Raw genomic sequence first — 27,020 nt, 5'->3', positions numbered from 1 at the left:
TCAGTTTATAAAATCAGACTTTGTTTCACTTTGAGGATTTTTCTAATCATACTATAATTCCAGAGATGGCTGTTTGTGTGTTTGACTTCTGTGCACTTCTCAATCAGTGGACGGAATGAGTTGAAAACTGGTGGCTGGCCTCGTTGGGGGCACGGTGGCGTCTTAGAGTGTAAATAAAAATCATGGTCCTGGGGGGTTCAGTGTGGGGGGAGAATCCCTATTCTGTCCATGTAAATGTGTATCACATAGCACCACCTGGTTGAAGCCGGTATTACAAGGCAACGATATAAAGAAAACTAAGTTTGCTTGCTTGATGCCTCCACTCAGCAAGAGTTGAGTACATCTATTAAGTATGTACTACAATGTAAGTACATCTATTATGTATGTACCATTAGTACATGAATACATCCAAATTAAGTACGTACCATTAGAACGTGAGTACTATAAAGTACATACAGTATGCACAATGTGAGTACGTCTAGCATGTAGTAGAATGTAGTTATTGCTGTGAAGGCGTTCTTGGCACATCTACGTGGCAGACCACATTAGCTCCCAAATTTACAGGTGTATCGATTCAGTCATTTAGCTTCAGCAGAGATTGTACTCCACTTCATGTCACCTTCTATACCCATCTGCAGGGTGGGTAACCTGCTAGTAAATCATAAGGGTGGGGAAATTAACGGACGGGTTCTTTGCTAATCATACAGAGTATGCAAATGTCATTTTTTAGGATTCATGCAAAACAAAGTGAACATACCTTGAAAAGGGGAACGGCATGAAGTGGTTGTTCTCCCATGCACACCAGGTCCACGCCAATTCCTATCACAGACATTTTCGTTCACTTACAAGGTTACCTAATCTTTGGATACAAGGGTTAATTTAAGCATTTTCATTAACTTACAAGGTTACCTAATCTTCAAATGGTTCTAAGTAGGTGTAAAGGGTCAAATGGGTCTAAGGGGTGTAAAGGGTCTAGAGGAGTCTAGAGGGGTCTAAGGGGTCTAAGGGGTGTAAAAGGTCTAGAGGGGTCTAAGGGGTGGAAAGGGTCTAAAAGGGTCTAAGGGGTGGAAAGGGTCTAAGGGGTGGAAAGGGTCTAAAGTGTGTAAAGGTGTGAAGGTGTAGTAAATAAATTACCTCATTAACTCGGGAGTGCAATACGACAATAACGGGCCAAATGACCTCATCATCGTCACGGTACAAAACCCATTTTCAGGTATATCGTGGTTAAAAATCTGACGGTAGAAAGTCTCGTTGAGATTAACCTTGGAAGCTCAAAGCATTATGATCCAAAACAAAGAGCAAAGCAACAACTCACCTTGTTGTGAGAATGAGGTAATCATTGGAGGTACACCCGTTGTCAAGTGGCAGTTTGCAGTTGGCGTCACGTGGGTCCTTTTTTGTACAAACTATTGATGCTGATGTAGCTAGATGAGCCGTAAAATTACCTTCAAAACGATGTACAGGTTGTGTTTGTACTATTTTCAGTTTTTGAATAATTAGCGCATTTGAGATGTCACATGACTCCTTCTTTGCCGAACTTACCGATCATGGTAACGTCTTAATTAAGAGTCGTTTATCACATACGATAACATATTTGATATCGGAACTCACCATCAAACTAATTATATCGATATCCGCTTTGAAATCCGATAAAAATTGGGCTCTTCATAATGATTTGTATGTGTGGATTGACCCTCGGAGATCATGGCGCAGGTGGTGACTCGGATGGTTTTAAGTTATGAATTGTGAAGAAATAACTGTTTTACAACCCGTATTTAGGTGTATGGTGGTAAAAGATGTTATCCCATAATGTTTCATGCCGATTAACCTTGGGAGCTCAGAGGAGTAGGTTCACAAACAAACAAACAAACGGACATTTCGCTTTTATACATGTATATATAGATTTTGTACGCAATTTTAATAGATAGCCATATTTTTCGTTTAAATAAAATTAATGATGGTCCTTTCTCACCATTGCCAGTGCAGGAAGCAGTTCGCTGAGGTTGACCTTTGTCTACTGTATTTGATTCCCTCTGCGTGGAACCCCTATCGATTCATTACCTCCGCCACCAAAGGTGGATGGAGGTTATGTTTTCACACCTGTCTGTCTGTCTGTTTGTTTGTTTGTCCATTTGTGAACAAAATATTTCAAAAGGTTGTGGACGGATTCGGACAAAATTTGGCAGAGATGTAGCGTATGTGACAAGGACGAAATTATTAGATTTTGGTGAAGATCTGGACTCGGATCCGGCTCCTGGAATTTTTAAAGTGATTCTTCACCATTGGGATATAGGGCCAAAAACGATATATGGCACAATCTCTCAAAAAATTATGGAGGGATTATGACAATACTTGGTGGACAGGTTGGGTGTACGACAAGGACAAATTTATTCGATTTTGGTGAAGATCCAGATCCAGCCTATGAGTGGGATACAAAACGTAAACTGTTCAGCCTGGCGGAGGTATACTTTCTACCGAGTGTCATTCTAATTTGTACATTTATTGCCATTTTATGCCACATTCTCTCAAACACTATTCATTTGAACAAGTCTATAGTAAAATATAGTTTTATTAATTGGTTTATATTATAGCACTTGTAATTTCAAAGTAAATTCTTATTTCTCAATATAAAAAAACTCAATAGAAAACTCCTAAATAAGCCAATAAAAGATCGTATCTTTAGTGAATCATCTATCTATATATATAAAAGAACGTTTTTGTTTGTTTGTTTGTTTGCACACACTAATCTCCTAAACGGTGAAAGATAGGAGGAAACCTCGAAAACAAAAAATGTTGGGACGGGCCCCGGAAAGGTTATAGGCTAGGTGGCGAGGCCGGTTGATGCCGCCTCGGCCGGGCTGGGCCCATTTCGCAATTAAAAGCTGAGCTGAACTGTCAATCTTCTACGGCCGCAAGTAAAAGCTGAATTGTAGTAGTAAATTCATTCAAAAAGAACCCAGGCAACGCCGGGTGCTTTCGGCTAGTTTATTATTTTAAAAAACAACATTTTGATTTTACACTGAGGAAAGGCACGATGGCTGCAGATGTTATCCTGATTAAATCACTTACCATTATCAATCATACGCTGCTTTGTGAGGGTCATCAGCTGACGATCTACCTCGAATACACCCACACCCGGGGTGATCACCACCGTCATCTGCCCCGTCCGCTCGAAGTTGCGATTTATATAGTGCTTGTCAAACACTGTAGCATTCACACACCGCACAATCGGAAAACAAAATTAAATAATCATCTTGCACCGACCGTGGCAACTTTTTCAATCAAAACAACATATAAGAGCTAGAAAACAGTACAGCGGTAATAAAATGACACAAAACTACTGGGAACAGGCCTATAGGTAGTATGTATGCATAGTAACATAGGCAGGAGCAGAAAAAAACACCTGAGAAAGAAAGGACCATTAATTGGTTATTTGACACAGCTGTAAATAACATACTAGATGCATGCAATTCCAATGATGTAATCCTCTGATTTTCAAGTTAACATGCATGTCGTGTGTGTGTGTGTGTGTGTGTGCGCGTGTGTGTGTGTGTGCGTGTGTGTGTGTGCGTGTGTGCCGTTGGATGTTATCTTCGTATGCAGGTTTCAGGAGGCGAAACGGAGCCCTCCCAGGTCTTAAAGTATCCACCTTTGTGTGTGTGTGTGTGTGTGTGTGTGTGTGTGTGTGTGTGTGTGTGTATGTGTGTGTGTGTGTGTGTGTGTGTGTGTGTGTGTGTGTGTGTGTATATATGTATGTGCATATATATATGTGTGTGTGTGTGTGTGTGTGTGTGTGTGTGTGTTTGTTGCTTGTGTGTGTGCGTGTGTGTGTGTCTGTGTGTGTGTGTGTCTGTGTGAATAAGAGAGAGACAGAATTGTGAGGAACAGAAATGAAAAAACGAGATGTGTGGGTGTGTGCACGCGTGCAAGTTGCTGTTGTTGGCTGCAATCTTCACACATGGGTGGGTTTCAGGAAATCGAGCGGAGACCTACCAGGTCTCAAAGTACCCACCTCCGTTTATCTGTAAAAATACCTGTGTGTGTTTTTGCATACTAATATTTTATGAACAATAAATTGACAACTAAATATTTGTCAAAGTTCAGCGTTTCATATCATGATGTTTGAAGACATATATGACGTTTGGCCCAATAATTCCTTCCTGCAATGTTCCTTCTTTTTGAAACTCACATTTGACTGAATCTTCATGAAGACACCAAGACAAGAAACATTCTACATTGACAATTTAAAATATTGTTCATGGAAAGGTAGACAAATGCTCCTCGATTTAACTCATCATCGTCAGCATCAGCAGCAGCAGCTATCAAAATGAACTGATGGTAAAAGTATAATAAGCAGCAATGTCCTAAACTCGAATCTACATATTTGACTCATTAAAAAAGCTGCCAGCCTACACCACGGAGATACTTAGGAACACAGTTTTCAATCGACTTACCATTGAATGACAGGTTAATCGACTCGAGGTAATTCCCTTGAGCAGCAGTGGAATTGCAAGCACTGGGAAAGCCATCTGCAAGCAAAAGAGAGACTCAAAGGCAAATCCAGATATGAATTGTGATTAAAACAATTAATTATTTTATTAAACACAATACGTCAGAAAATCCAACCATCAATCGCCCTTTATTCCACATAGTTTGCAACGTGTCCAAAATGTTAAGCCTTGCTGCAGAACAACATAATTACTGTATATGAGAAGGAGAGGCCTCGGGCCCGATATTTCATGAAAGGTTGAAAAACCCCCCATCTTCCTCTTTGAGGTTGACTCCACAATGTGTCATACACTAACTACCCACCCCTCTGCTAAGGAGCTGCATCTCTCTCATGGAAATGATCACACATTGGTCTGGTAAATGGAACATGTCCTTCAATGATACAAAATCTCAGTCTCACCCTATCGCTCCAGAAGTATTGTCAAATGAACCCAGCCATCTATTTCCTTGGTCATCTACTGCAAGAGGTGCAGTATCTTGAACTTTTCGGCCTCATCATCAGCCATGACATTTCCTAGGCCTACCGCATTGCAAAGCTGGCCTCCTCTGTCAATTCAGGTCCTCGCTTGGGAAATCAGAGCTGCTCACAGACTACAAGGATTTTGTCCATACCTCAATGGAGTACTGCTCTCAGCTATTGGCTGGTGCTCCACCATCAAATCTGTCTTTCCTGAAGCTCTCAAAATCATTGGAATCTCCCGTGATGAGGCGGATCAAGCACATGGTCTGTTTGCTCTCACATGGCAAGCAAGTTGGTGGTCTCTGTTTGTTTGTTTTTATCATCTATTTTTCCGATGTTCCTTCCTCTGCCCTCTCAGTACCCTGACCCTCCCTATCTACTCCAGGACGTATGCATTCTTCCAATAATCCAGGCTCACTGCACACCTCAACTCTTATTCCTCACTTCCCATCTATGGAACTGCCTTCTAGAGGATGTTCTGTCTTACTCTTCCCTTCAGGGCTTCAAGTAAGCAGAGCACCTCCACATAATGTCATCCCCAATTCTGACCCATGACCTTTGTTACCCCCATTAACCTTTCCTAACCCAACCATCAAACTTCTCTTATTTTCCTGTTCATTCATTCCCTCGATGTTTGTCCCACTGTCAGTTCTACCTTACTCTTCCATGAGTTTTGCTTCCGCAAAGAAACAGAAAAATATACACACCAAAAAGTTTTCAACAAATTACACACAAGCAGCTGTGTGTGAGGATATGACGTAGATAAACACTGTAGATAAACCTGCTGTAGATAAACACAGACGATTTGCAAATCTCTATGCCGATGATAACCAGATGAAAACCATCAGTGACGATTTTCTCTCCACATTATGGCCATTATAGAAATACAGGAAATGAAGTCAGAGAGCATTTGTGTACAATGGAAGACTCATTTCTAAGACACGATAATGTCCACAAGAGATGAAAGCAGGCATATTGTCCGTCTCAGTCGCAGATTCTTCACCAGTGCAGACGGTTTTCTCAGCTCCATCGGATCGTCTCCAAAAGCAAAAAGTTTATCCCACCAGATTTGTCTTGTCTAACTATTGGCAGTTGTTCCCTGTATTGTGAACCTGGTCCAGTGTTCTTGTCTAGTCTTACTTGGTACAGTTGTATTGATTTGAGCTCGTGTTTGTCTCGGCTCTCGGCTAGGCCGGGTTTTCTGTGAGACATAAGCCGTCCGCATTCTCACTTCCTTCTTTCCTTTGCTCCGTGCCCTCAAGCTTATCTTTATCACCCATCTCTCTTAATTGAACGAATAGTCTCACGTTTTTTTTTAGTTTTTTTTTTAAGAGAAGCCAGCTCACTCAAACCTCTCATTCTTTTCATCACTCCTTCCTTCACCCCTCTCTCAATCTTATAAAATATTGAATTGAAATTTTCTTTTTTTAATCGAATGATAACTCCACCTAAGTATTTCATAGCGTTTCATCTTCCTTTGCTGTCCTTTACAATCAAATTCCTCCCATTCGATTTTGTCTTGCCCTTGTTATGCTCAGTTTGCTCATAAACTGTACATCCCAACATTCCAATGGAAAGTAATTTATAAAGTGGATATAAAGAGAAAAAGAAAATAGCGATTAAATTCCCAATACACACCAGATTCCAGCAATCGCACCAGTTTTGGATACTGGATGAAGATCGTTTTTATTGTCACCAGCAAAGACATCCAATCTTCTCTCCGCTCATTCTGCACAACAACACTAAAAGAGCCAGTATAAGAGACCAATGAATAACGTTGGTCAAAAGCCTGTTTTTCTTGCTGTATTATTTATTTTTATTAGTGATATTGTTAAATTACTGTTTACATTCCTCCCTATTTTGTGACACATTTTTCTCAAAGATCACTCACTCAGGATGCTGATAAACTTAAAACTTCACGGTTTGTTGTAATTCGTGAAATCTAATGTAGAGCCAATGATTTTCCATTTCAAAAAAGTGTCATTTCCTCTTCTAAAAAAACCTAAATTCCGTTTTGTGTTATCAATAGAAAAGGAAGCCTTTAATTTTGCATTTTGCAGTGGGGGAAAAAAAAATCATTTTTTCCACGTAAAATCCTCCACGGTGCCTCTAGGCAGTGTATTTTGCCATTAGAGTGACAAACGTGGGAAATACCAAAATTAAAACTACATGGTATTCATAGAATACTTACCCTGTGCAATGAACTTGGTGCGAGCCAACTCTTCTGTTCTTGAAGGTTTTTTTCATTGATCCAATATGGCTGCCAGACCATGTGAGCAATTACATCATAAGTTTATATTCTCTAATATAATTGTTGCCTAGACCAAGCTCAATAAATTTCAAACTGATCAGACTAAGCGTTGTCTCTGTCGAATTATGACGTCATAATTAAGGCACGAATGACATCATCGTTAGAAAACTTATTCCTCATGCGGAGTTCTTTACAATGAGCCACATTTCAATTTTTTCCATGGAGCCGTTTCGGAGATATAGAGATGCAATGTTTTTTGGTTTTTCCAAGATGGCGCCTGACCACGTGACCTATGATGTCATAATTATCATTAAAAAAATTTATACAGGAGGTGATCTTATGGTCAAAATTGTGTCCATCAAACCAACAGTTGCAGAGAAAAACAAATCATACTGATCGGATGAAGCGTTTTACTTGTCAAATTATGACATAACGAAGGCACCGATGACATCATCATTAACATGACTTATTCTCCATGGGAAGTACTTGACAATGAGCCATGTTTCAATTTTTTTCCATGGAGCAGTTTAAGAGATGTAGAGGTGGCAAAGTTTTTCCAAGATAGCGCCAGTAATCACGTGACTTATGACGTCATTATTACCAATGAAATTATACAGGAGGGGGCGCTCCTATGGTGAAAGTTTCGTGTCAATTTGACCAATGGTTGCAGAGAAAAGAATTCATACTGATTGGATCAAGCATTGTACTTGTCGAATTATGATGTCATAATTAAGGTACTGATGACATCATCATTAACATATCTATTCCCCATGGGGAGTACTTGACAACGCACCATGTTTCAGTTGTTTTCCATGGAGCGGTCTCAGAGATATAGAGGTGCAACGTTTTTCCAAGATGGCGTCCATACCACGTGACCAATCACGTCATAATTATGAATAAAAATTTATACAGGCCGAGGCACTCCTATGGTAAAATTCCATGTCAATCGGACGAACTTGCTGAGAAAATGAATTTTAACAAGCGTTACGCCTAGGTCTCCCGTCGGTGAAGTGATGCGAGTTGACAAAGTGGAAGACGCAAAGCGGCCATCTTAGATTTTGACGTGGCGACCCAATTTTCAATAGCGTTCTTCCTTATGCGTAGATACACCCACACACCAGGCTAGACGTTAGTAGTTCATTTATTTTTCAAGATATTTCGCTCACAAAGTTCAGACATATTGTTGCGAATATGGAATTTGGCCTCCATATCCGCTTGTAAATATTCCCCTATTTTCTCCAATACTCCCCAACTTTCCCCAATCCCCCATTCCCTAGTCCCATTGCATGTAAATAACAATCAGTAGAGCCGACCTTCCCCTTATTCCCCCATTAAATGTCGTGCCCAGGTCCACCGCACCACACGTAGACAACTTTCGGACATCTTCCTAGTTATTCTTAGTCTATGTCAGTTAAGGCCTCGTCCCCATTAATTATGACTCTTCGTTGCACCAGAATGTGATTATATGGCATCAGTAGTGAGTTTAGGACCTTTCCCATACCTCCTTCCATCTTCTTCCCCAACAATTACAACAACAACAGAGGAGATGGCGGCGGAGCGGGGGAGGATGCGTCCTCACACCGGCTCGATTAGCGCCATTGACCACGCGCTCCACGGGGTTACCACGAAGGGGCTCCTTGTCAGCTCCTCGTCAAGGGCGGAGCCTGGTAAACCCCCCCGCACGCACCCAATGAGAAGCAACGTGCCGATTCCATCTGGGGCGGCGCTAACGAGCCGAGGGCGTGTCACTCCCCGCCGGATATACGCGGCCCCGCGCCGGATGTGACGACAGATGCGCCCCCAGCTGGAGAAAGAACGTTGCCTTGCCTACGACCGCTGAGAGGAAGAGAACCCGCCTGAGAAAGAACGTCACCTCTGAGCGCTGCGACGAGACCTCCCCGCATCTCTGGACCGGACCGGGTCGATTCTAACCTTTGAGCACAGGTGCACCTGGAGCCATCGCTACCCGCCTGTCCTTTCCATCAACCCCCGTGTGAGTCAGCCGTTGTCCCGTTTGCCTGTCGTCTGTTGGGGAATAATATAAGATTGTGTCTAAGTGCTTGTCTTTCTATGTTGTACCTCTAGCCCCTGTAATCTAACCTTTTCCGTAACGAATATAATCTCCTCCGGAGGTCTTGAGAACCGTATCCCTGGTGTCGTCATTTTATAACCCAGCCGGGTGTCTTCTTTTTCTTATTGAGCCAGCGTGGCGCGGCTTCGTCAACGTCGAGTATAATCGGTAACTTGTGCAGACGTGGTCATACCAAAACCGCTCGGTAAACTAACATCTAAGCCACGTCTGTAACAATTGGTTGTCAGGAGTTGGATTCGAACCTGGGACTAAATTTATTTAGCCCAAATTTTGGACACCAATTGTGTTAGTACGGTAACAATTGGTGTCGAGGAGTGAGATTCGGACCCGGGACTAAATTAGTTAGGCCCAAATTTTGGGAGGGAAAATCGAGCCGGAGCGCGTACGGCGCTCGACCAAATCGATCCGGAGCGCGGTCCCGCGGTTACTGCGCTCGACGAAATTATAACGGCGAAATTTCGAATTTGTGTTACGAAACTCGAATTTTGAAAGTCGCGCCATGGCGGATCAAGACGGCTGGGGTCCGGTAGGGGAGAGTGAAGCAGGGTCGGTCCAGGACCAAATTGAGGGACATGAGGGACATGAGGAGAGCGAAACAGCGAGGGTAGCAGGTGCACAAAATGGCGCTCTAGCGCACGTGATTACAGCGGCGCCACATTTAGCCACGCCCATGGTCGCGGTAGTCGAACCGGAGATGCCAATGGATTTGAACCTTTTTTTTATACAAATGAAGGCCCTTATGGCCCAGAATAGTGAGCGATTGGAGGGCCGGATGGATGCTCAGAGTGAGCAAATGGGGGTAATGAGGGACGAAGCGAGGGGTACCAGTGAGAAGTTAGACAATAATTTTGAGGGGTTAGACAACGGGATAAAAGAAGTGAAAAATGGGTTAGAGGGGTTAGAAAACAGTATGGAAGGCAAATTGAGGGACATGAGGGACCAAGCGGAAAGGGAAGTTAAACAAATGGAGCAGCAGATAGAGGGGGTCAGAATGGGGGTAGAAACCAAACTGGATGCTCACAGGGAGGAAATAGAGCAGATGAGGGTGGCATCTGGGCAGGAGATGCAAGTGATGGGAGAGGAGATCAGAAGAGGAGTGAGTGAGGAGGTCGGAGGAGTGCGCGAGGAGGTGAGGCACTGTAAGGAGCGCATGGAGAAAGAGGTGAGAAAGGGGACTGTAAAATTGCAAGGTGGTATAGAGGAGTTGACGCTGGGAGTAGAACAACTGACAGTGGGACAAAAGGAGTTGGGGGACCAGGTAAAGAAGAACACAGCGGTAATAGAGGGTTTAAAATCGACACAGAAGGAGATGAAAAAGGACGTAGGGGTAATTAAAAAAGAGTGCCAGACGGTACATGAGGACCTGACGAGGAAAATGGACAAGGTGGTAGAGGTAATGGAGGTTAAAGAGCGGGAGGTGCGGGAGCACATAGAAAAAAATAAAGTGGAGTTAGAGGAAGAACTTAAAGGGGCGCACGAAGAGATGAAGGAGATGAAGCAAAAATTAGAAGAAGTGGAAGAAGGGGTGAGCGAAATTAAGAAGCGACGGAGAGAGGATAAGAAAGAGATAAAGGAGGAAGTAAAAGAATTGGTCCAAAGTCTGTGTTCGGATCGTGATTATGTGCTCATTAACCGGATGAGGGATTCACAGGTGATGGAGGAGAAGCGAAGAGGAAGAGGACCCGGTGTAAGTGGTGACCAATATGGTCGTGCGTATGATGCGCCAGGGGATTTAATAAGCTTGGGGGTCGAGATGGACCCGGGTGTTCGTGAGAGGCCGTTGGTGAAGTGTGCGACAGGTCTGGTGTGCGAAAGAGGAGGTGTGCGAGAAAGTCCGACTCTGGGGTGTGTGAGGAAAAAGTGCGTGCCAAGGAGTGAGTGTGCTGGCAAGAGTGAGTCGGTCGTAGCGCGTGTGCGAGGGGGCACATGGAAGCGCGGTGTGGTGAGTGTTACAGAGGGTGTAACGGGAGAGTGTGCGCGAGAAAGGTGTGTGACGGACAGGTGCATGAGGAAAGAGTGTGCTGTCAAGAGTAAGGGTGAGTGCGTGGTCAAGAGTGGTGGTGAGAGTAGTGAGAGTGACCAGGAGAGTGAGCTGGTTGTGACAGGTGAGCGAGGATGTACACCTGGGATGGAAGGATGCACACCTGGAATGGTAGAGCGTGAGTGGGAATGCACGCTGGAGTTGGTGGTGAGGCACGTGGTTGGGTGTGCGAATGAGAGCACACCTGTGATTGTCACAGAGGAGGTGACTGAGGAGGGGGCGCGAAGAGGTGTTTTGGTGAGGTGTGCGACCAACGAATGTGTGCCAAAGTGTTCGGTGGTCAGGTGTGTGACCAAGTCTGTGAGTGGAATGAGAGTACCTGGGTGTGTAAGGAAAGGTACGAGGAGCGTAGAAACGGCTGGAGGTGTGAGCAAGGAACGGGCTGCGGGGTGTAAGCATGCAGGTGAAGCATCGACGTTAGACGGGGTAGAGTCTAGAACGACTTATAGCCGAATCGGGCCCTCGGTGCGTGCTGGGCCTCGCTTTGAACGGCCGCGTCCGTGCTCCACTAGGCGGAGCGGGCGGCCCGATAAAAAGGGTCGTCATGGCGACCACTTTTTGTTGAGGCATTCCGGCAGGTCGAGATCGGGACATTGGATGGCTCCACGCCGAGGTGATGCGTGGGATCTCGGCCCTGGTAAGCCCCCGTCCCTGCACCGAGTGCCGGACGCATCCAGCCGCTGGAACAAAACAACCAGCATCCATTGCTTGGCTTTACGAAGCCGGGCTTTGGACAGGAATTGGCGCACCGAGAGGCAGTAGTGAGTAGACTGGGTGATGAGGTTAGTGTTTTGGACCCAAAATTAGGAAAAAAAACAAAATTTGATGATTGGCAAAGGATTGGCAGTAGTGATTGGCAGATGATGGGCAGTGATTGGCAAATTTTTAATTTGTTGAAATTTGATGTGCAAAATTGGTAGTGAGAGACCCCCGATGTGGTGGGATGGCAAATCCACCATCCCTCACAGAAAGGTGGGGCAAAGGAGCACTAGATTATGGGGTGTATGGCAGTGAAAACTAGCCCGGGTGGGTTAGGTTATATTGTAGGGATCTAGAAGAGATTGACATTAGGTGACGATAAGTTTAGTTAGTGACTGATACCTGTAGTGGGGACGCAGGTAGATTAGTGTGGATGATAATGACGTGGGAGCGCAATAGTTTAAAGGGACGACTGGGAAGCGCAAGTTTCAGAAGGGAGTAGTTAGCTGAGATGATGCCGTGTGTGTGAGAATTGAACAGGTTTGATTGCCCAGGTGTGCAACTGGACAGGTTTGTGGAGCAGTGTATGAGTAGTGAGTGTGTGGATCAGCGCGAATGCGCTTGGGGAGAGAAGGGTGCAGGTGGCACCAGGTGTGAGAGCACAGGTGTGCAGGTACAGGTGTGTGGAGAGAGTTGGAGTAAGTGGTACGGAGTGGTGTGCATGGTGCGAAGGTGTGGATGGGGGAAGAGTGGACCCCTTTCACGAGTACCCGGGGCGGGTAGTGTAAGTGTTAGGTAGAGGGTACAGGTAAATTGTGGTTGGATATTGGCATTTGTGGTGCGGTTGCAGAATGGTGTTGTGAATGGGTGCATTAGTGTTGTGGAAATGGCTGGGCGTGTAGCCTGTTAGTGTGTGTAGTTGGTTGGGCACTCCACCACTGTGAGGATGTCGGCCAGGTGAGGCCGCAGGTGGGCTCTGGGAGCCGGTAGTTGTGAGTGGGTGCCTGAGGATCCCGGGTGTGGATCGGGTAGCCCAGTGCCAGAGAGGGCACCGAGTGGGGAGAGTGCCAGAGGGCCTTCCCCAGGTAGTTAGGTTAGGGTAAGGAGCAGGTAAGCTCGGAGGCAACTGCAGTGGTGGAGGTGTGCAGGTGGGTAGACCCACTGGGAGAGGTACACGCCACAGCCCAGAAATTGTGCGAGGGCACCGGGAGATGAATCGGGGGAGTGAGACCCCAAATTGAAGAGCACCACAGTCTGGCCAATGGGAATTGGTTTTTTAGAACCCATAGTGTAAGAGGGCCAATGGTTTGGCCGGAGAAAGACCCCGGGTAGTGTAAAGTTGTTAAAGTCATTTAGGAAATAGTTAGGATTGAAGAACCTGTCGCACCATACGCAGCCACTTACCTGTGGTGATGATGATGACTCCACACCTGTGTTTTCTTTGTTTTGTTGCAGGAGATGAATCGCTGTGTGGATTTGTGAGACGCATCACGACGTGGATGAGACATTGGAGTGATTCCATCTCTCCCTCCCTAGGAGGGACTGATGATGAATTGGTGATGGCAAATTATGATGTTGAGTTGGAGATGGCAAATTTTGATGAGAGTTGAAAATGGCAAATTTGATTGGTTAGGAGGGAGAGAAGACGAATTTGGTTTATGGGAGGAACGGGGAAGACAGTAGGGATGTTTGTTGATGTGTAAAGTAGATGTTTATGGGTAGTGTTGTGTTTTGTGGATACAGTAAGGGGTAAGGGAGGGGCCATGTAGGTTACCTGGTGGGGGGGGGGGCATACGATAGGAACGTACCTGTCTCACCTGGTTCCCATGTGCCCCCAGTGTGCATCACCTTACATTGCGTGCACTTTTGCGCCCTTACCACCTTACTCACTTGTCTGCTTCTTTTGTCTCCCACCTCCGAGGATCTGGCTTTGGGGTAGAGAGAGAGGAGAGAGAGGTGCTGGCTGCGCAGTTGTGGGCCTGCACTTTCGCTGTTTGCTGCCGGGATCGATACACCATATGGACCGCAATGTTTGTGGCCACCCACAATGGACCGCAGTTCGTTTGCGGCCAAGCACCACCCGGGGATGGACCTATGGGTCAACGTGGCACCTATGCCATACAGGTGAACCACTTTTAGTTAACACCAAGTGCACCACAAGAAGAGCAAGAGACACCTGCAGGGTTAGGGGTTGTCGAATTTATTTTTATTCCAATGAACAATGGTGACTGCACCGATTGGTGGTGGGGTGGTGCTTTTGATGCTGGGAAAGGGTGCTCTGCACGTTATTAAAGGCCGTCGGCCACAGAGCACTCGTGGGTTGGTGTATCGATGTTGGCAAGCGCGCTCTCTCTATGCATAACATCTGCATGTGTTCCTCCAAAAACAGGTCCTGGATCGTAGTGTAGATATCAGCGTAATCTTGTAAATAATGCTCCCTACCGGCTGTATGTTTAGTTTGAGAATTCTTTCCGGATTCGGTTATCCTGTGGGTGTGTTTCTGAGAGGAGAAGGGTGCAACGTCGCAGGGGGACATATTTACTCATTTGTGAATATCTGTAAAACTGTCGCACTCAGGGTAGAGTTAATAGTAGAGGGAACTACATTGCGTGCCACACTAAAGTAGGTAACAATTTATCGGGTCGGGACGCCCCGAGGGTAGAGAAGGGTGCAATGTTGCGAATATGGAATTTGGCCTCCATATCCGCTTGTAAATATTCCCCTATTTTCTCCAATACTCCCCAACTTTCCCCAATCCCCCATTCCCTAGTCCCATTGCATGTAAATAACAATCAGTAGAGCCGACCTTCCCCTTATTCCCCCATTAAATGTCGTGCCCAGGTCCACCGCACCACACGTAGACAACTTTCGGACATCTTCCTAGTTATTCTTAGTCTATGTCAGTTAAGGCCTCGTCTCCATTAATTATGACTCTTCGTTGCACCAGAATGTGATTATATGGCATCAGTAGTGAGTTTAGGACCTTTCCCATACCTCCTTCCATCTTCTTCCCCAACAATTACAACAACAACAGAGGAGATGGCGGCGGAGCGGGGGAGGATGCGTCCTCACACCGGCTCGATTAGCGCCATTGACCACGCGCTCCACGGGGTTACCACGAAGGGGCTCCTTGTCAGCTCCTCGTCAAGGGCGGAGCCTGGTAAACCCCCCCGCACGCACCCAATGAGAAGCAACGTGCCGATTCCATCTGGGGCGGCGCTAACGAGCCGAGGGCGTGTCACTCCCCGCCGGATATACGCGGCCCCGCGCCGGATGTGACGACAGATGCGCCCCCAGCTGGAGAAAGAACGTTGCCTTGCCTACGACCGCTGAGAGGAAGAGAACCCGCCTGAGAAAGAACGTCACCTCTGAGCGCTGCGACGAGACCTCCCCGCATCTCTGGACCGGACCGGGTCGATTCTAACCTTTGAGCACAGGTGCACCTGGAGCCATCGCTACCCGCCTGTCCTTTCCATCAACCCCCGTGTGAGTCAGCCGTTGTCCCGTTTGCCTGTCGTCTGTTGGGGAATAATATAAGATTGTGTCTAAGTGCTTGTCTTTCTATGTTGTACCTCTAGCCCCTGTAATCTAACCTTTTCCGTAACGAATATAATCTCCTCCGGAGGTCTTGAGAACCGTATCCCTGGTGTCGTCATTTTATAACCCAGCCGGGTGTCTTCTTTTTCTTATTGAGCCAGCGTGGCGCGGCTTCGTCAACGTCGAGTATAATCGGTAACTTGTGCAGACGTGGTCATACCAAAACCGCTCGGTAAACTAACATCTAAGCCACGTCTGTAACAATATATATGGTGGCGGCCATCTTGGATTTTGACGTGGCGACCCAATTTTCAATAGCGTTCTTCCTTATGCCTAGATACACCCACACACCAGATTAGAAGTTGGTACTTCGCTTATTTTTCAACATATTCCGCTCACAAGGTTCAGACATACATGGCGGTGGCCATTTTGGATTTTGACGTGGGTTGCACCCACACATCAAATTTGAATGCGGTCCTTCGCTTACGCACGCATGCACGCACGGACAGACGGACGGACGGACGGGAAAACCATAGTCCCCCTTTCGCTCCGCGGTGTGACGGGGGACAAAAATGCAGACGCACGCCACACACACGTATGCAACCGAATGCCTACCCTTGCTTTTCGCTTCGCGAGCGCAGGGTAATAAAATTATAAACGTCAGGAAGTAACGATGTGGAAACCGGATCTATTGGCATGGCACTTTAAACTAAACGAGAGCAAAGTCGATGGCAAGCCAAGCACAAATCCCAACGCTTCCCACCTAAAGCAAAGTTGAAAAAGATGGCAAAAAGGTTACACCGGGAATGACGCAATTTCAAATTTCTGGTTTTGACCCCTGTGTCCCTAAGTACATGCACCGTGGGTCAAATCCCAAAAAAGTTACATATTTCATGCGCCCCCCCCCCCCCCCCAACCTCTCCCCATGTTGATTGCATATACAAAGTTTCATGTATGAAATGTACCCGTAATTGCATTTTCTGGTGTTCGAGCCTTTGACCCCACCCCAGGGGGCGGGGACAAAATTACTGTTTTTGCACCTTCTTGCCATGTGATGATCATAACTACTATGTTTGATGAATTTTTGCACTACTGCTTAGGAGGAGATAGCGTGACGGACAGATAGACGGACGGACAAAGCCGATTACAATATTCCCCTGGTTTTCTTTTTTTCAAAAAACGTGTGGAAAATTTGTCTTGATAAAGACGTACATGTATGCTCACCTATAAAGGAAGTATGCAGACGTGGCAGTACGTATATCAATATAAAGACACCTGGGTTTGTTTATTACTCCCACCAGGGAGTAATGCATTCGATCGTGTCCGTCCGTGTGTGTGTGTGTGTGCGTGTGTGTGTGTGTGTTCGTATACAAGATATCTGGAAAAGTTCTGAACGGATTTGGATGAAAGTTGGTGGGATGATTGCCCTTGGGATAAGGAAGAATTGATTAGTTCTTGGTGAAGCTCAGGATATTATTCCGGATCCAGGAATTTTTTGGGGGAATATTTTGGGGAATTATTTTTTCTGTTTTAACTGCATTAAAGCTTTTATTCTTATTCTTAAATGATGTTTTTCTCCTCTAATTCCGAGATATATCAAAATAAGTTCTCTGACAGTTAGGGCCTACTTTCTTTTTCATTTATTGTTTTGGGGAGAGGGGATGTTAAACAAAACATATTATTCCAACTAAACCCACGGCGGGAGTATGCGCTCTACTGAGTGGCGTTCTCGTTTTATATGGTTTTGTTAATTACTTTTGACAATCCCATCTGTATTTCGACGATTGATGTCTCACATTTTGCTTTAGTCGGTGATCATAGTTTCACCAAAATATTATTTTCACAGCTCATCGAAAGCAGCTGAGATTGACGTGAGCCAATCACCAGCTGTGCTCGCGCTCCGAGACGGTATAGTACAGACAGTATCCATTGTGCATCAAATTGTGGTGCTGTTTAAAAAAAATAATTTTTTTTTACTACTTTTCATAATAATACTGTGGGAATTAAGTCTGTGGAGAATCGCACATATAAAATCAGATGATGTGACCTCTGTGATATGGTGAATATTTTATTTTTTTTAAGCAGAATCTAAGGCTCATAGAGAGGAGCTGCCATACACGCATCTCACACACCTGGACATACAGACGAATACATTAGACACAGCACAGGACTTAGATGAGACAAACACACCATTAAGGTTGGTGCCATCACTTCCCGGGGCACTCTGGGTACCAGCGACGTAACAACAACCTTTCTCACCACACTAAGCGGGCATTTCCTAAGGAAGATTTTCCTTTTCCTGGGATGTCCCAGCATGGGATGTCCCAGTTTGATGCTGGGATGTCTGTGCTCTTAGCCTTTTAAATGTCGAACATCAAGCAAGGAAGCAGCACATACCATTTTGAAACGGCACTCAACCAGGGTTTGAATCTGCGACTTCCCAAACCCAGAGCAGGTGCTCTTACCATAACAACATCGAGTCTCGTTATAAACCGATTGAGCCAAAATATTTGTTGAAAATGGCCATTAGGGGATGCAAAAGTAGCGATTCCTTACCTTACCAATGGAAATTTAATCTCTTAATCACGAATTGTTTTTGTTACTGTTATTTGCGAAAGTAGCTTAGAAGCCATAAATTTGCCTGCAACTTCTTGCTTTACTTTTGAAACAGGTGTTCTCAACAAAACTACTGGAAATATCACGTTGAAGAATAAACAGGGAAGCTTCAGAAATAAATAAATCGTGAAGAAGAAAATACTTATCAAGACCAGCACAAAAATAAAAACGAATATCAGAGAGTTCATAGAACACGTTACCCCACACGGTGTTAGAGTTTATGCTTCATCAAATAAAATAAAATAATGATTTCAAAGATCCTTAAAAAAAAAAAAGGATTCTAGAAGTTTCGAGCTATTGAAGCAATCTTACAGTCACGTGAAAAAGTAAGTACACCCCATGTAAAGTTTTGACTTTTTCAACATATTTCAACATACAGCTATTTGATCTTCATTTCAACAATATTGATAGATAAAGGTGATATAATATAACAAATATCCTGAAACATTTACATTTTGTAGTCCATTGTATAATTTAAATAAACATAAATGCAAATTTCACATGTGGAAAAAGTAAGTACACCCTTGGCTCTAATAGGTGGTATTGCCCCCTTTGGCAGAAACAACCTCAAGTGGGCGTTTCTTATAACTGTCTACCAGTCTCTGACATCGACTGGGAGAAAATTTTGCCCATTCCTCCATGCAGAGTTCTTTCAGCTGTGCGATGTTTGAGGGGTTTCTTGCATGCACAGCTCGTTTCAAATCCCCCCCACAACATCTCGATGGGATTTAGATCCGGGCTTTGACTTGGCCATTCCCGAACCCTCCATTTCTTTCTTTTCAGCCATTCCTTGGTGGATTTACTGGTATGTTTAGGGTCATTGTCATGTTGTAAGGTCCACCTTCGGTTGAGCTTCAACTTTCCGACAGATGGCCTCACATTATCCTCAAGCACCCTCTGGTATAATGAAGAATTCATAGTGGATTCCATGATGGTGAGCTGCCCAGGCCCTGATGCAGCAAAGCTGCCCCAAACCATAATATTTCCACCACCATGCTTTACAGTTGGTATCAGGTTCTTGTGGTCAAATGCTGTCTTTGGTTTTCGCCAAACATGTCTTCTGGTACTGTGGCCAAATAGCTCTACCTTTGACTCATCTGTCCAGAGCACATTGTTCCAGAAGTGCTGGTCTTTGCCGAGGTGTTCATTGGCAAACTTTAGTCTTGCCCTGATGTTCTTTCTGGACAGCAAAGGTTTCCTCCTGGCACACCCCCCCATGTAGATCAAATTTGTGCAGCCTTAGAGACTTCTTTCAGCATCTTGCGGTCTGCTCTCAGGCTGAACTTGCTGGGGCGGCCTGGCCTGAACAAGTTGGCAGTTGTTTGGAATCTTCTCCACTTGTAGATGATCTTCCGGACAGTCGAATGATTGATTTCAAATTTTTTGGAGATCTTTTTAAATCCCTTCCCAGACTCGTAGGCATCTATAACCTTCTTTCTGAAGGCCTCAGAGAGCTCTTTTGATCTCGGCATGGTGACACCACACACTTCAACAACAAAGAGCAAACCAAACTAAATGTCTGAGGTTTAAATAAGACAGGTTCCTCCAAGATCCTCTCTAACGCTGTTCTAATCATTTGCACCTGAGCTGGTGCACCTGATTCTAATTTTAGGTATTTGAAGTAGTGATAAATGTAGGGGTGTACTTACTTTTTCCACATGCGAAATTTGCATTTATGTTTATTTAAATTATACAATGGACTACAAAATGTAAATGTTTCATGATATTTGTTATATTATATCACCTTTATCTATAAATATTGTTAAAATGAAGATCAAATAGCTGTATGTTGAAATATGTTGAAAAAGTCAAAACTTTACATGGGGTGTACTTACTTTTTCACGTGACTGTATATACAAGCCTAATACACAACCTTTATAACATGTCCAAGTACTGTAAAACTAGAGGGTTTTGGAAGTGACAAGAAGGCGATCCGTGTTCTATGATGTTCAAGTGTATAATTCCGTTTAAATAAAATAAAGATTGCAAAAGTCGTATTAAAAAAGAATTCTGGAAGTTTACCACCTTTGGCACAATGTCTGTTACACCACCCTATCTAGCACGTTACATTAGTTGTTCGTGCCTGTTGTATCTGTCCTTTATGACGTCCTTCGAAAGAGCAAGTTTCCTGTTTGGAATGATTTTAATTTTTCTTTGACTGCCAGACAAGAAGGCAGAGTAAAAAAACGATCTCACCCCTCTCTGCACATGTGCGATCGGGACAAATTCAGAGCCAAAGTACTGATAAACTACACCTTTGTTCTTTGATTCATATTCCGATTCGTGTTCAAAATACAACATTCAATTTAAATAAAATGAAGTTGTTCCTTGATCGTAAACTGATGTTTGTAGATGGACAGACAGACATGAGTCAATTGCTTAACGCTGCTTTTCTCTTCACATACACAGGGTAAATTTAGCATCAAGGAGACTGCAATAAATTGCACAAAGCACAAAATGCAAAATTAAATAAAATAAACTATCTAGGTTCCCATAAAACTCCCTTACTTGTAAAAGTCTTCATAAAAACGGCCCTTGTAATCCTGCTGGATGTTATCACGATGATCTTCAGGGAAAGCACCTGCGGTGGGAATAATAAACCAAATTACTATGGCTAAATGACCATAAACCTCAGCGAGAGGTTTATATCATAGGGCCATCACAAAACATACTTTTGGTTTTAGCATCGTAATACGTTCGGGAGAACAGAACAACGGTTGCTTCATGGCAGCAGCTTTTGTCCTGGAAAAGAAAAGAAAGACATAAAATACAGCTTGGTTGCCATAATATTTCAGGATGTTTGTGTCATTTTCAGCCAAGTGAGTAACAAATGAGCACATATACAGGACATTGATAAGATCGTAGCACAGTAATCCGCTAAATTAGACCATGATATTACTCGTAAAAATGATACTGGAATAACATCAAAAATAATACCGTTTATCACTAATATGGGAAACTTGTTTCTTTGTGAGAAAAAGTTTACAGAAGCCAGCTCAAACAATTAAATATATATAAATTGTATGAAATATATGTATCACGTATCATCTGTTTGTCCAGGTCTGAGAATTGCAATGATCACATATCTACATATATATATATATATATATATCTATATATATATATATATATATATACATTTTTTTTTTTTTTGGATACTGAATCGAGGCTCGTGAAAGAGCTAACATTTACTTCACAAACAAATCAACCAGACAAATAAAATATATAAAAAGAGTGAGCGGAAAACAAGATGGGGAGAGAAGGGGAAGCACACAAACACAACATTTGAGAGCAGGGAGATGTGTGGAAGGGAGAGGGCTTGGGGGGAGGAGGCGTGGGAAGGGGGAGGGGGGGGGGGGGAGGGAGAAGTATAAAACACAAGGACACCAAGGACTTCCAGGACAGAAGTTGGTATTTCAAAAAAGTGGAATTGGGGTGAAATTAGCGGGGGTAGAAAAGATCAAGGTTTTGGATGGGGGAAGATAAGAGATGGTGGTGAACAGCTGTTTTAAAGACCTGGAGGGTGGAGTGGGATTGAAGAGAGTGAGGGAGTTTGTTCCAGAGGCGGGAGAAAAGAGGAATGAAGGAGTGAAGGTGAGCAGAGAGTCTTGATTTTGGCAGTTTGACCATAAGAGGGTTGCAGGCAGATCTTGTGCGACCTGTAGGAATATTTGCGGGACAGAGCCCAGAGAGAGCTGGGGGGGCAAGGCCAGAGAGGAGTCGGTAGAAGACGGAAAGACCACCAAAACCTGCCTGCGGTGAGTGAGTGAGAGGCCCTTGGAGTTAGCTTCATCGCGGGAGATTCCAATGATTCTGAATGCTTTGGTTTCAACAGCGTGAAGACGAGCTCGGTGTGAGGCAGGAGCACCAGCCCAGATGGGAGAGCAGTATTCCATTGAGCTGCGGATGAAAGCCTTGTATGTGGTGAGGAGCTCAGGTGTGCCAAGGAAGGACTTCGCACGACTGGCTTTGGAGGCCAGATTTGAAATGTGGTTTTCCCAGGAAAGATCATGGCAGATAGTGAGACCCAAAAGCTTGAGTGACAGAACTTCTTGGAGAGGATTATTCAGAAAGTGGATGGGAGGGTTGTCCAGTCGGTCTTTTCGGAGAGACATCGTAAGAGTGTGAGATTTGTCAGGATTGAAAGACATGTTCCACTTGTTTGCCCAGTCTGTGATTTTGTCCAGGTCTGCAGAGAGTGAGGAGGCTGCAGACTGCCGATCTGAGGGATGAAGAATGGAGCGACAGAGAGTAGAGTCATCAGCAAAGAGATACAGAGGATTTTCAAGAGAGTCATATATATATATATACACACACACACTGCACGCACTCACGCCTGCTCCATTATGGATAGATAACCACTCTAATAAACACAGACCCAATATTGAAATAACAAAAACAAACTATGGAGACGTAATATACACATAGTTTGGTAGGATATATGAAAAAGAAAAGATTTTCAAAGTTACCTTCCAATTTGTAAAAAGATCAGTCAAAAATCCATTCACAGCTTTTTCAAAATACAGGTCACCTGCAGAAAGAATTCACTCCTGAACACAATTTGCAGAGAACATTCAAACAGTGTGCGGATAATCAATGCATGGGAACTGTCAAAGAAAATGCTTAACAATTCCTGGTAACCAACCTGCTCACTCACAAAATCATGCCTGAATGTTTATGCAGGGGTTGGCAGTACAAGAAAACTATTTCGGGGATTGAGGTTTTCTTCCAAAGTAGAATGAACCACTTTCAAGGATGCACTTAAACAAAAAAGTGGATTTTAGATATGCTCCAACTTAAAAGCCCCATAATCACCAAATTGAATCCCTTCCGTTTTTGATAACTAATGAATCCTTATACATTATTTATTGTTTATTAATTCAGTGGAAAAAAACGGTCAAGTACAGACAAATTAAACTTCTACATGCAGTAGTTTTAAACATCGTGTTTGCAGACAATGCAATCTGTGCAGATGGGTATGAAATTTGTAGATGGTCATCAATGAGTGCGGTTATATGTCGCTTGGGGCTCCCATGATCGAGCACTCTGTGGCATTCTCAGAAAATGCATACAAAATCTCAGAAAATCTTTCCTTGAAGTCCTAGCAGGGTCCATTTGTTTTTACCTCTCCCACCACTCCCTTCCCCTGCACCCTCCCCCAAGCCCTCTCCCTCCCACAGATCTCCTGATGTCCCTGTTCTCTACTGTTGTGCTTGTGTGTGCTTCCCTCTCTCTCCCAATCTTGTCTCCCGCTCCCTTCATTATATGTTTTATGTGTCCGTTTATGTTTTTTGTGATTAATGTTAGCTCTTAAACGAGCCTCGATCTTGTATACAAAAAAAAATCAAAAACAAATCCCACTGCTCAATGATCCCACTCTCACCAGACGGTGCTATGGGATACACATTTACATAGAGAGAATTGGGGTCCTCCCCCAAAGCTGACTCCCCAGGCTACAATTTTTTTTTTTTTTTTTTTTTGTATACAAGATCGAGGCTCGTGAAAGAGCGAACATTAATCACACAGAAAGACAAACAGACACATAAAACAAATAACATCGGGAGCGGTAGACAAGATGGGGAGAGAGGGGGAAGGACACAAACACAACATTTGAGAGCAGGGACCGAGAGACATGGAGACATCGAGAGATCTGTGGGAGGGAGAGGGCTTTGGGGGGGAGGCATGTGAAGGGGGGAAGGCATGTGAAGGGGGGGAGGCATGTGAAAGGGGGGGGGGGGGTGGGAGAGGTATAAACATATGGACACTGCCAGGATTTCCAGGAAATAAGTTGGAATTTCAAACAAGGTGGATCTGGGGTGAATTAGTGGGGGTAGAAAAGATCAAGGTTATGGATGGGGGAAGATAAGAGATGGTGGTGAACAGCTGTTTTAAAGACCTGGAGGGAGGAGTGGGATTGAAGGGAGTGGGGGAGTTTGTTCCAGAGGCGGGAGAAAAGAGGAATGAAGGAGTGAAGGTGAGCAGAGAGTCTTGATTTTGGCAGTTTAACCATAAGAGGGTTGCAGGCAGATCTTGTGCGACCTTTAGGAATATTTGGGGGACAGAGCCCAGAGAGAGCTGGAGGAGCAAGGCCAGAGAGGAGTCGGTAGAAGACAGAAAGACCACCAACCTGCCTGCGGTGAGTAAGTGAAAGGCCCTCGGAGGTAGCTTCATCACGGGAGATTCCAATGATTCTGAACGCTTTGGTTTCAACAGCATGAAGACGAGCTAGGTGTGAGGCAGGAGCACCAGCCCAGAGGAGAGAGCAGTATTCCATTGAGCTGCGGATGAAAGCCTTGTATGTGGTGAGGAGCAAATGCCCAAAATCTTCCCAGATATACTCCAAGTAAAAGGTCCGATAAAGCAATCGGACCAGTTCCCAACTCATTCCGTGCAGTGGTTAACGAGTGCATTCAGACATATCAGTGTGATCCGTGTCAATCGGCAGGAGTATCAATATCTAACTTCTGGACCATTTGGATACGCTATGCTGAGAGCTAAGCCATTCACTCCGTCTCATTCCGATTTAACTTTGCTCTACTCCACTGGTCGTATTACTACTCAGACCCCTAATCTCAATTCTGTAATAAATTGGACCTTTGCCCCTCTCAAGAGTCAAAAAGTAATCAACTATAAAAACTATATACCGTAAGACTATTGCGCAATTCAACAATAAAGCAATCGGACCTTTCTTCTCTCGGTCAATAACCTGCTTATCTGCCAAATTAGTTAATTGTAATCCTGATATTACGACTATGTAATAGTTGTATTATGTAATGTGATTACTACTATGTAATGTGACGGAGTCCCTGCCCCTGTTGCACGTTTAGACAGTTAAAACGCGGAGCATTCAACACTGGTCGGGGTTCCGCATGTTAATTTCAGCCAATCACAAAGCAATGCTTCAGCGTTTTGCAGCTCCACACTCGACTGATTAACGGTCGGTCGGTCGGTCGTGGTGAAGGGCTTAAATACGACAGTATCCTATTTTCGAAGATCTGCGTCGGAACCTTGAGAGAGTAGTTTATACTCAAGTTGACAGGTTGACTTTACTGTAAAAATAACAATTCTCACAATCTAAAAAGGTTACATGTTAAAATAATCTTTAAAAGTTTCCCCAAATGTAATTGAACAAACTATTAGACACCTGAATGGATTCTGCACATTTTTTTGTGATTATTCAATCTTATCTTTGTTTTGCAAACACATTTTTAAAAATCCACAGTTTCACTTTGCTACAGCTCACACATCAATTATTTGCCAGCTTGCAAATTGCCAGCAAATTGAGTACCAGCTTGCTGGGATGAATGATCCAGGTGTGTACCCCAGTTTAGAATAGGTACACCATATCCCTGCACATCGTAAGAGTGTGACCAAGGGTTGGCGTCAGGAAGGGCATCCGGCCATAAAAACATTGCCTCAAACAGTGAACCATGATTGTCATGGGGCCCGCAAGGCTAACCCCCGCTCTAGCGGGGTAAATGGCCTTAAAACGATCATTCATTCATTCATTCAATTATCATCCTTGATCATTTGTCTCTCGCCTGCTGGATCAGTCTGTAAATGAGTCTCGTGCTCGTCCCTATATTTAAATGAATCCCTATTTCGCAAGACTGTGCGTGACCACTCGGACATGCGATCGCCTCAAGAATGAGCTCCAAGATCGGTCATCCCTTGAGGTAACACCTCGGTGTGTGCATTTTCCCGCCAAGCACTTTCATGGCTGCAAGACGGGAGTGTAAATGTGACAGTATAATTGATTTACATAATCAAGATGGAGACGTGTTCAATCACAAACTTACCAAAAATGTCGAAGTCCCACATCTCAGAGCTCATCTGGATGAAGATGTAAATAAGAGCGTATGTTGAACGAAAAACGACCTGAAATGAGATTCACAGGTATTACAAAAAGGTCTCTACCACTGGGGTCAGCAGCTTATGTCCCGCTGGGTAGATCCGCCCTTCCAAAAGCAAAATTTGTCCAGATACGACTATTTTGTTCAGCTGTGGTAATAAGGTTCATCGACAAAAAATAAATACTAGATGGCGACAGAGTGTGGATCACGTGACGTGCATGGGTGGAGCGTGGACTGGGCCAAGAGTGATGCTGGGATGTTTGTTGGACATTCGTTATCGGAGAATGTCACATGTTCAAGGATTTCTGGCCTGAGCAGTGTTTATCCTCCAGTTAGTACAAAACCCAAGCACCATATTTGCAATGAGTGTATATCAGTTAATAAAGAGTTCAATTTAAGGAGGCAAAACGAGTCAATATACTCAAACTATGATGCATACACCAATCATATGTATACTGTTTATGAAATAAGTAAAACAGTTTTTATAAGCCTCATCATGCTCCTCCCCCAACACCTCCAGGTTTACACCTGTCTTCACAAATTCTCACAGGTATTGCACGCAGACCTTCTTTGCTCCTACAAATTGTATCGGTCGGAATATTTATGTCCCACCTGTTGTAACTGTGTTTTTTGCAATTGTTAATGCTATAATCGTTAACCCTGAGAGTTAACTGATGTATGTACACCTTTGTATAGGTGTGGTGTTTCTTTCTTGGCTGTTTAGAGCACATGCCTCATCTCAACGGACATGATTCTTTGGGTTTTCAGTTTCAATCTCATTTTCCACACTTCTTCTTCACCCCACAACAGTTCGTTTAAACATTGTAGATATCTGCAGTTTCTGCCTTCATGTTGTAAGCCCTTTACACCTGTGTATTTCTGTAGTGTTAATCGTACATGTTCCATGTGGATGTAGTTGGTTCTCTTCTCACTTTTCCCCATATCTATCTTTGTTTATCTGC

The 27,020-nt window shown here is 44.1% G+C and overlaps 1 protein-coding gene across 3 annotated transcripts in view; it reads right to left on the bottom strand.

Moving 5' to 3' along the window:
• The window catches only part of DEPDC5 (DEP domain containing 5, GATOR1 subcomplex subunit), a 159,917-nt gene that overhangs the window by 106,769 nt on the left and 26,128 nt on the right, over nucleotides 1-27,020 (bottom strand). For all 3 annotated transcript variants that reach the window (XM_068135206.2, XM_078767894.1, XM_078767893.1), the window contains exons 9-16: nucleotides 26,005-26,083; nucleotides 22,675-22,736; nucleotides 20,878-20,947; nucleotides 20,714-20,786; nucleotides 6,608-6,711; nucleotides 4,455-4,529; nucleotides 3,070-3,204; nucleotides 758-819 (exon numbers count right to left, since the gene is read on the bottom strand). In XM_068135206.2, the coding sequence (XP_067991307.1) occupies nucleotides 758-819; nucleotides 3,070-3,204; nucleotides 4,455-4,529; nucleotides 6,608-6,711; nucleotides 20,714-20,786; nucleotides 20,878-20,947; nucleotides 22,675-22,736; nucleotides 26,005-26,083 (660 nt within the window). The remainder of the gene's footprint in view (nucleotides 1-757; nucleotides 820-3,069; nucleotides 3,205-4,454; nucleotides 4,530-6,607; nucleotides 6,712-20,713; nucleotides 20,787-20,877; nucleotides 20,948-22,674; nucleotides 22,737-26,004; nucleotides 26,084-27,020) is intronic.

The sequence above is a fragment of the Myxine glutinosa genome, chromosome 14 (genome assembly GCF_964187855.1).
Source record: "Myxine glutinosa chromosome 14, kmMyxGlut1.1, whole genome shotgun sequence".
Taxonomy (NCBI): domain Eukaryota; kingdom Metazoa; phylum Chordata; class Myxini; order Myxiniformes; family Myxinidae; genus Myxine; species Myxine glutinosa.
Note: the sequence above shows the minus strand (reverse complement) of the source record. Positions and strands in the feature narration are given on the sequence as shown.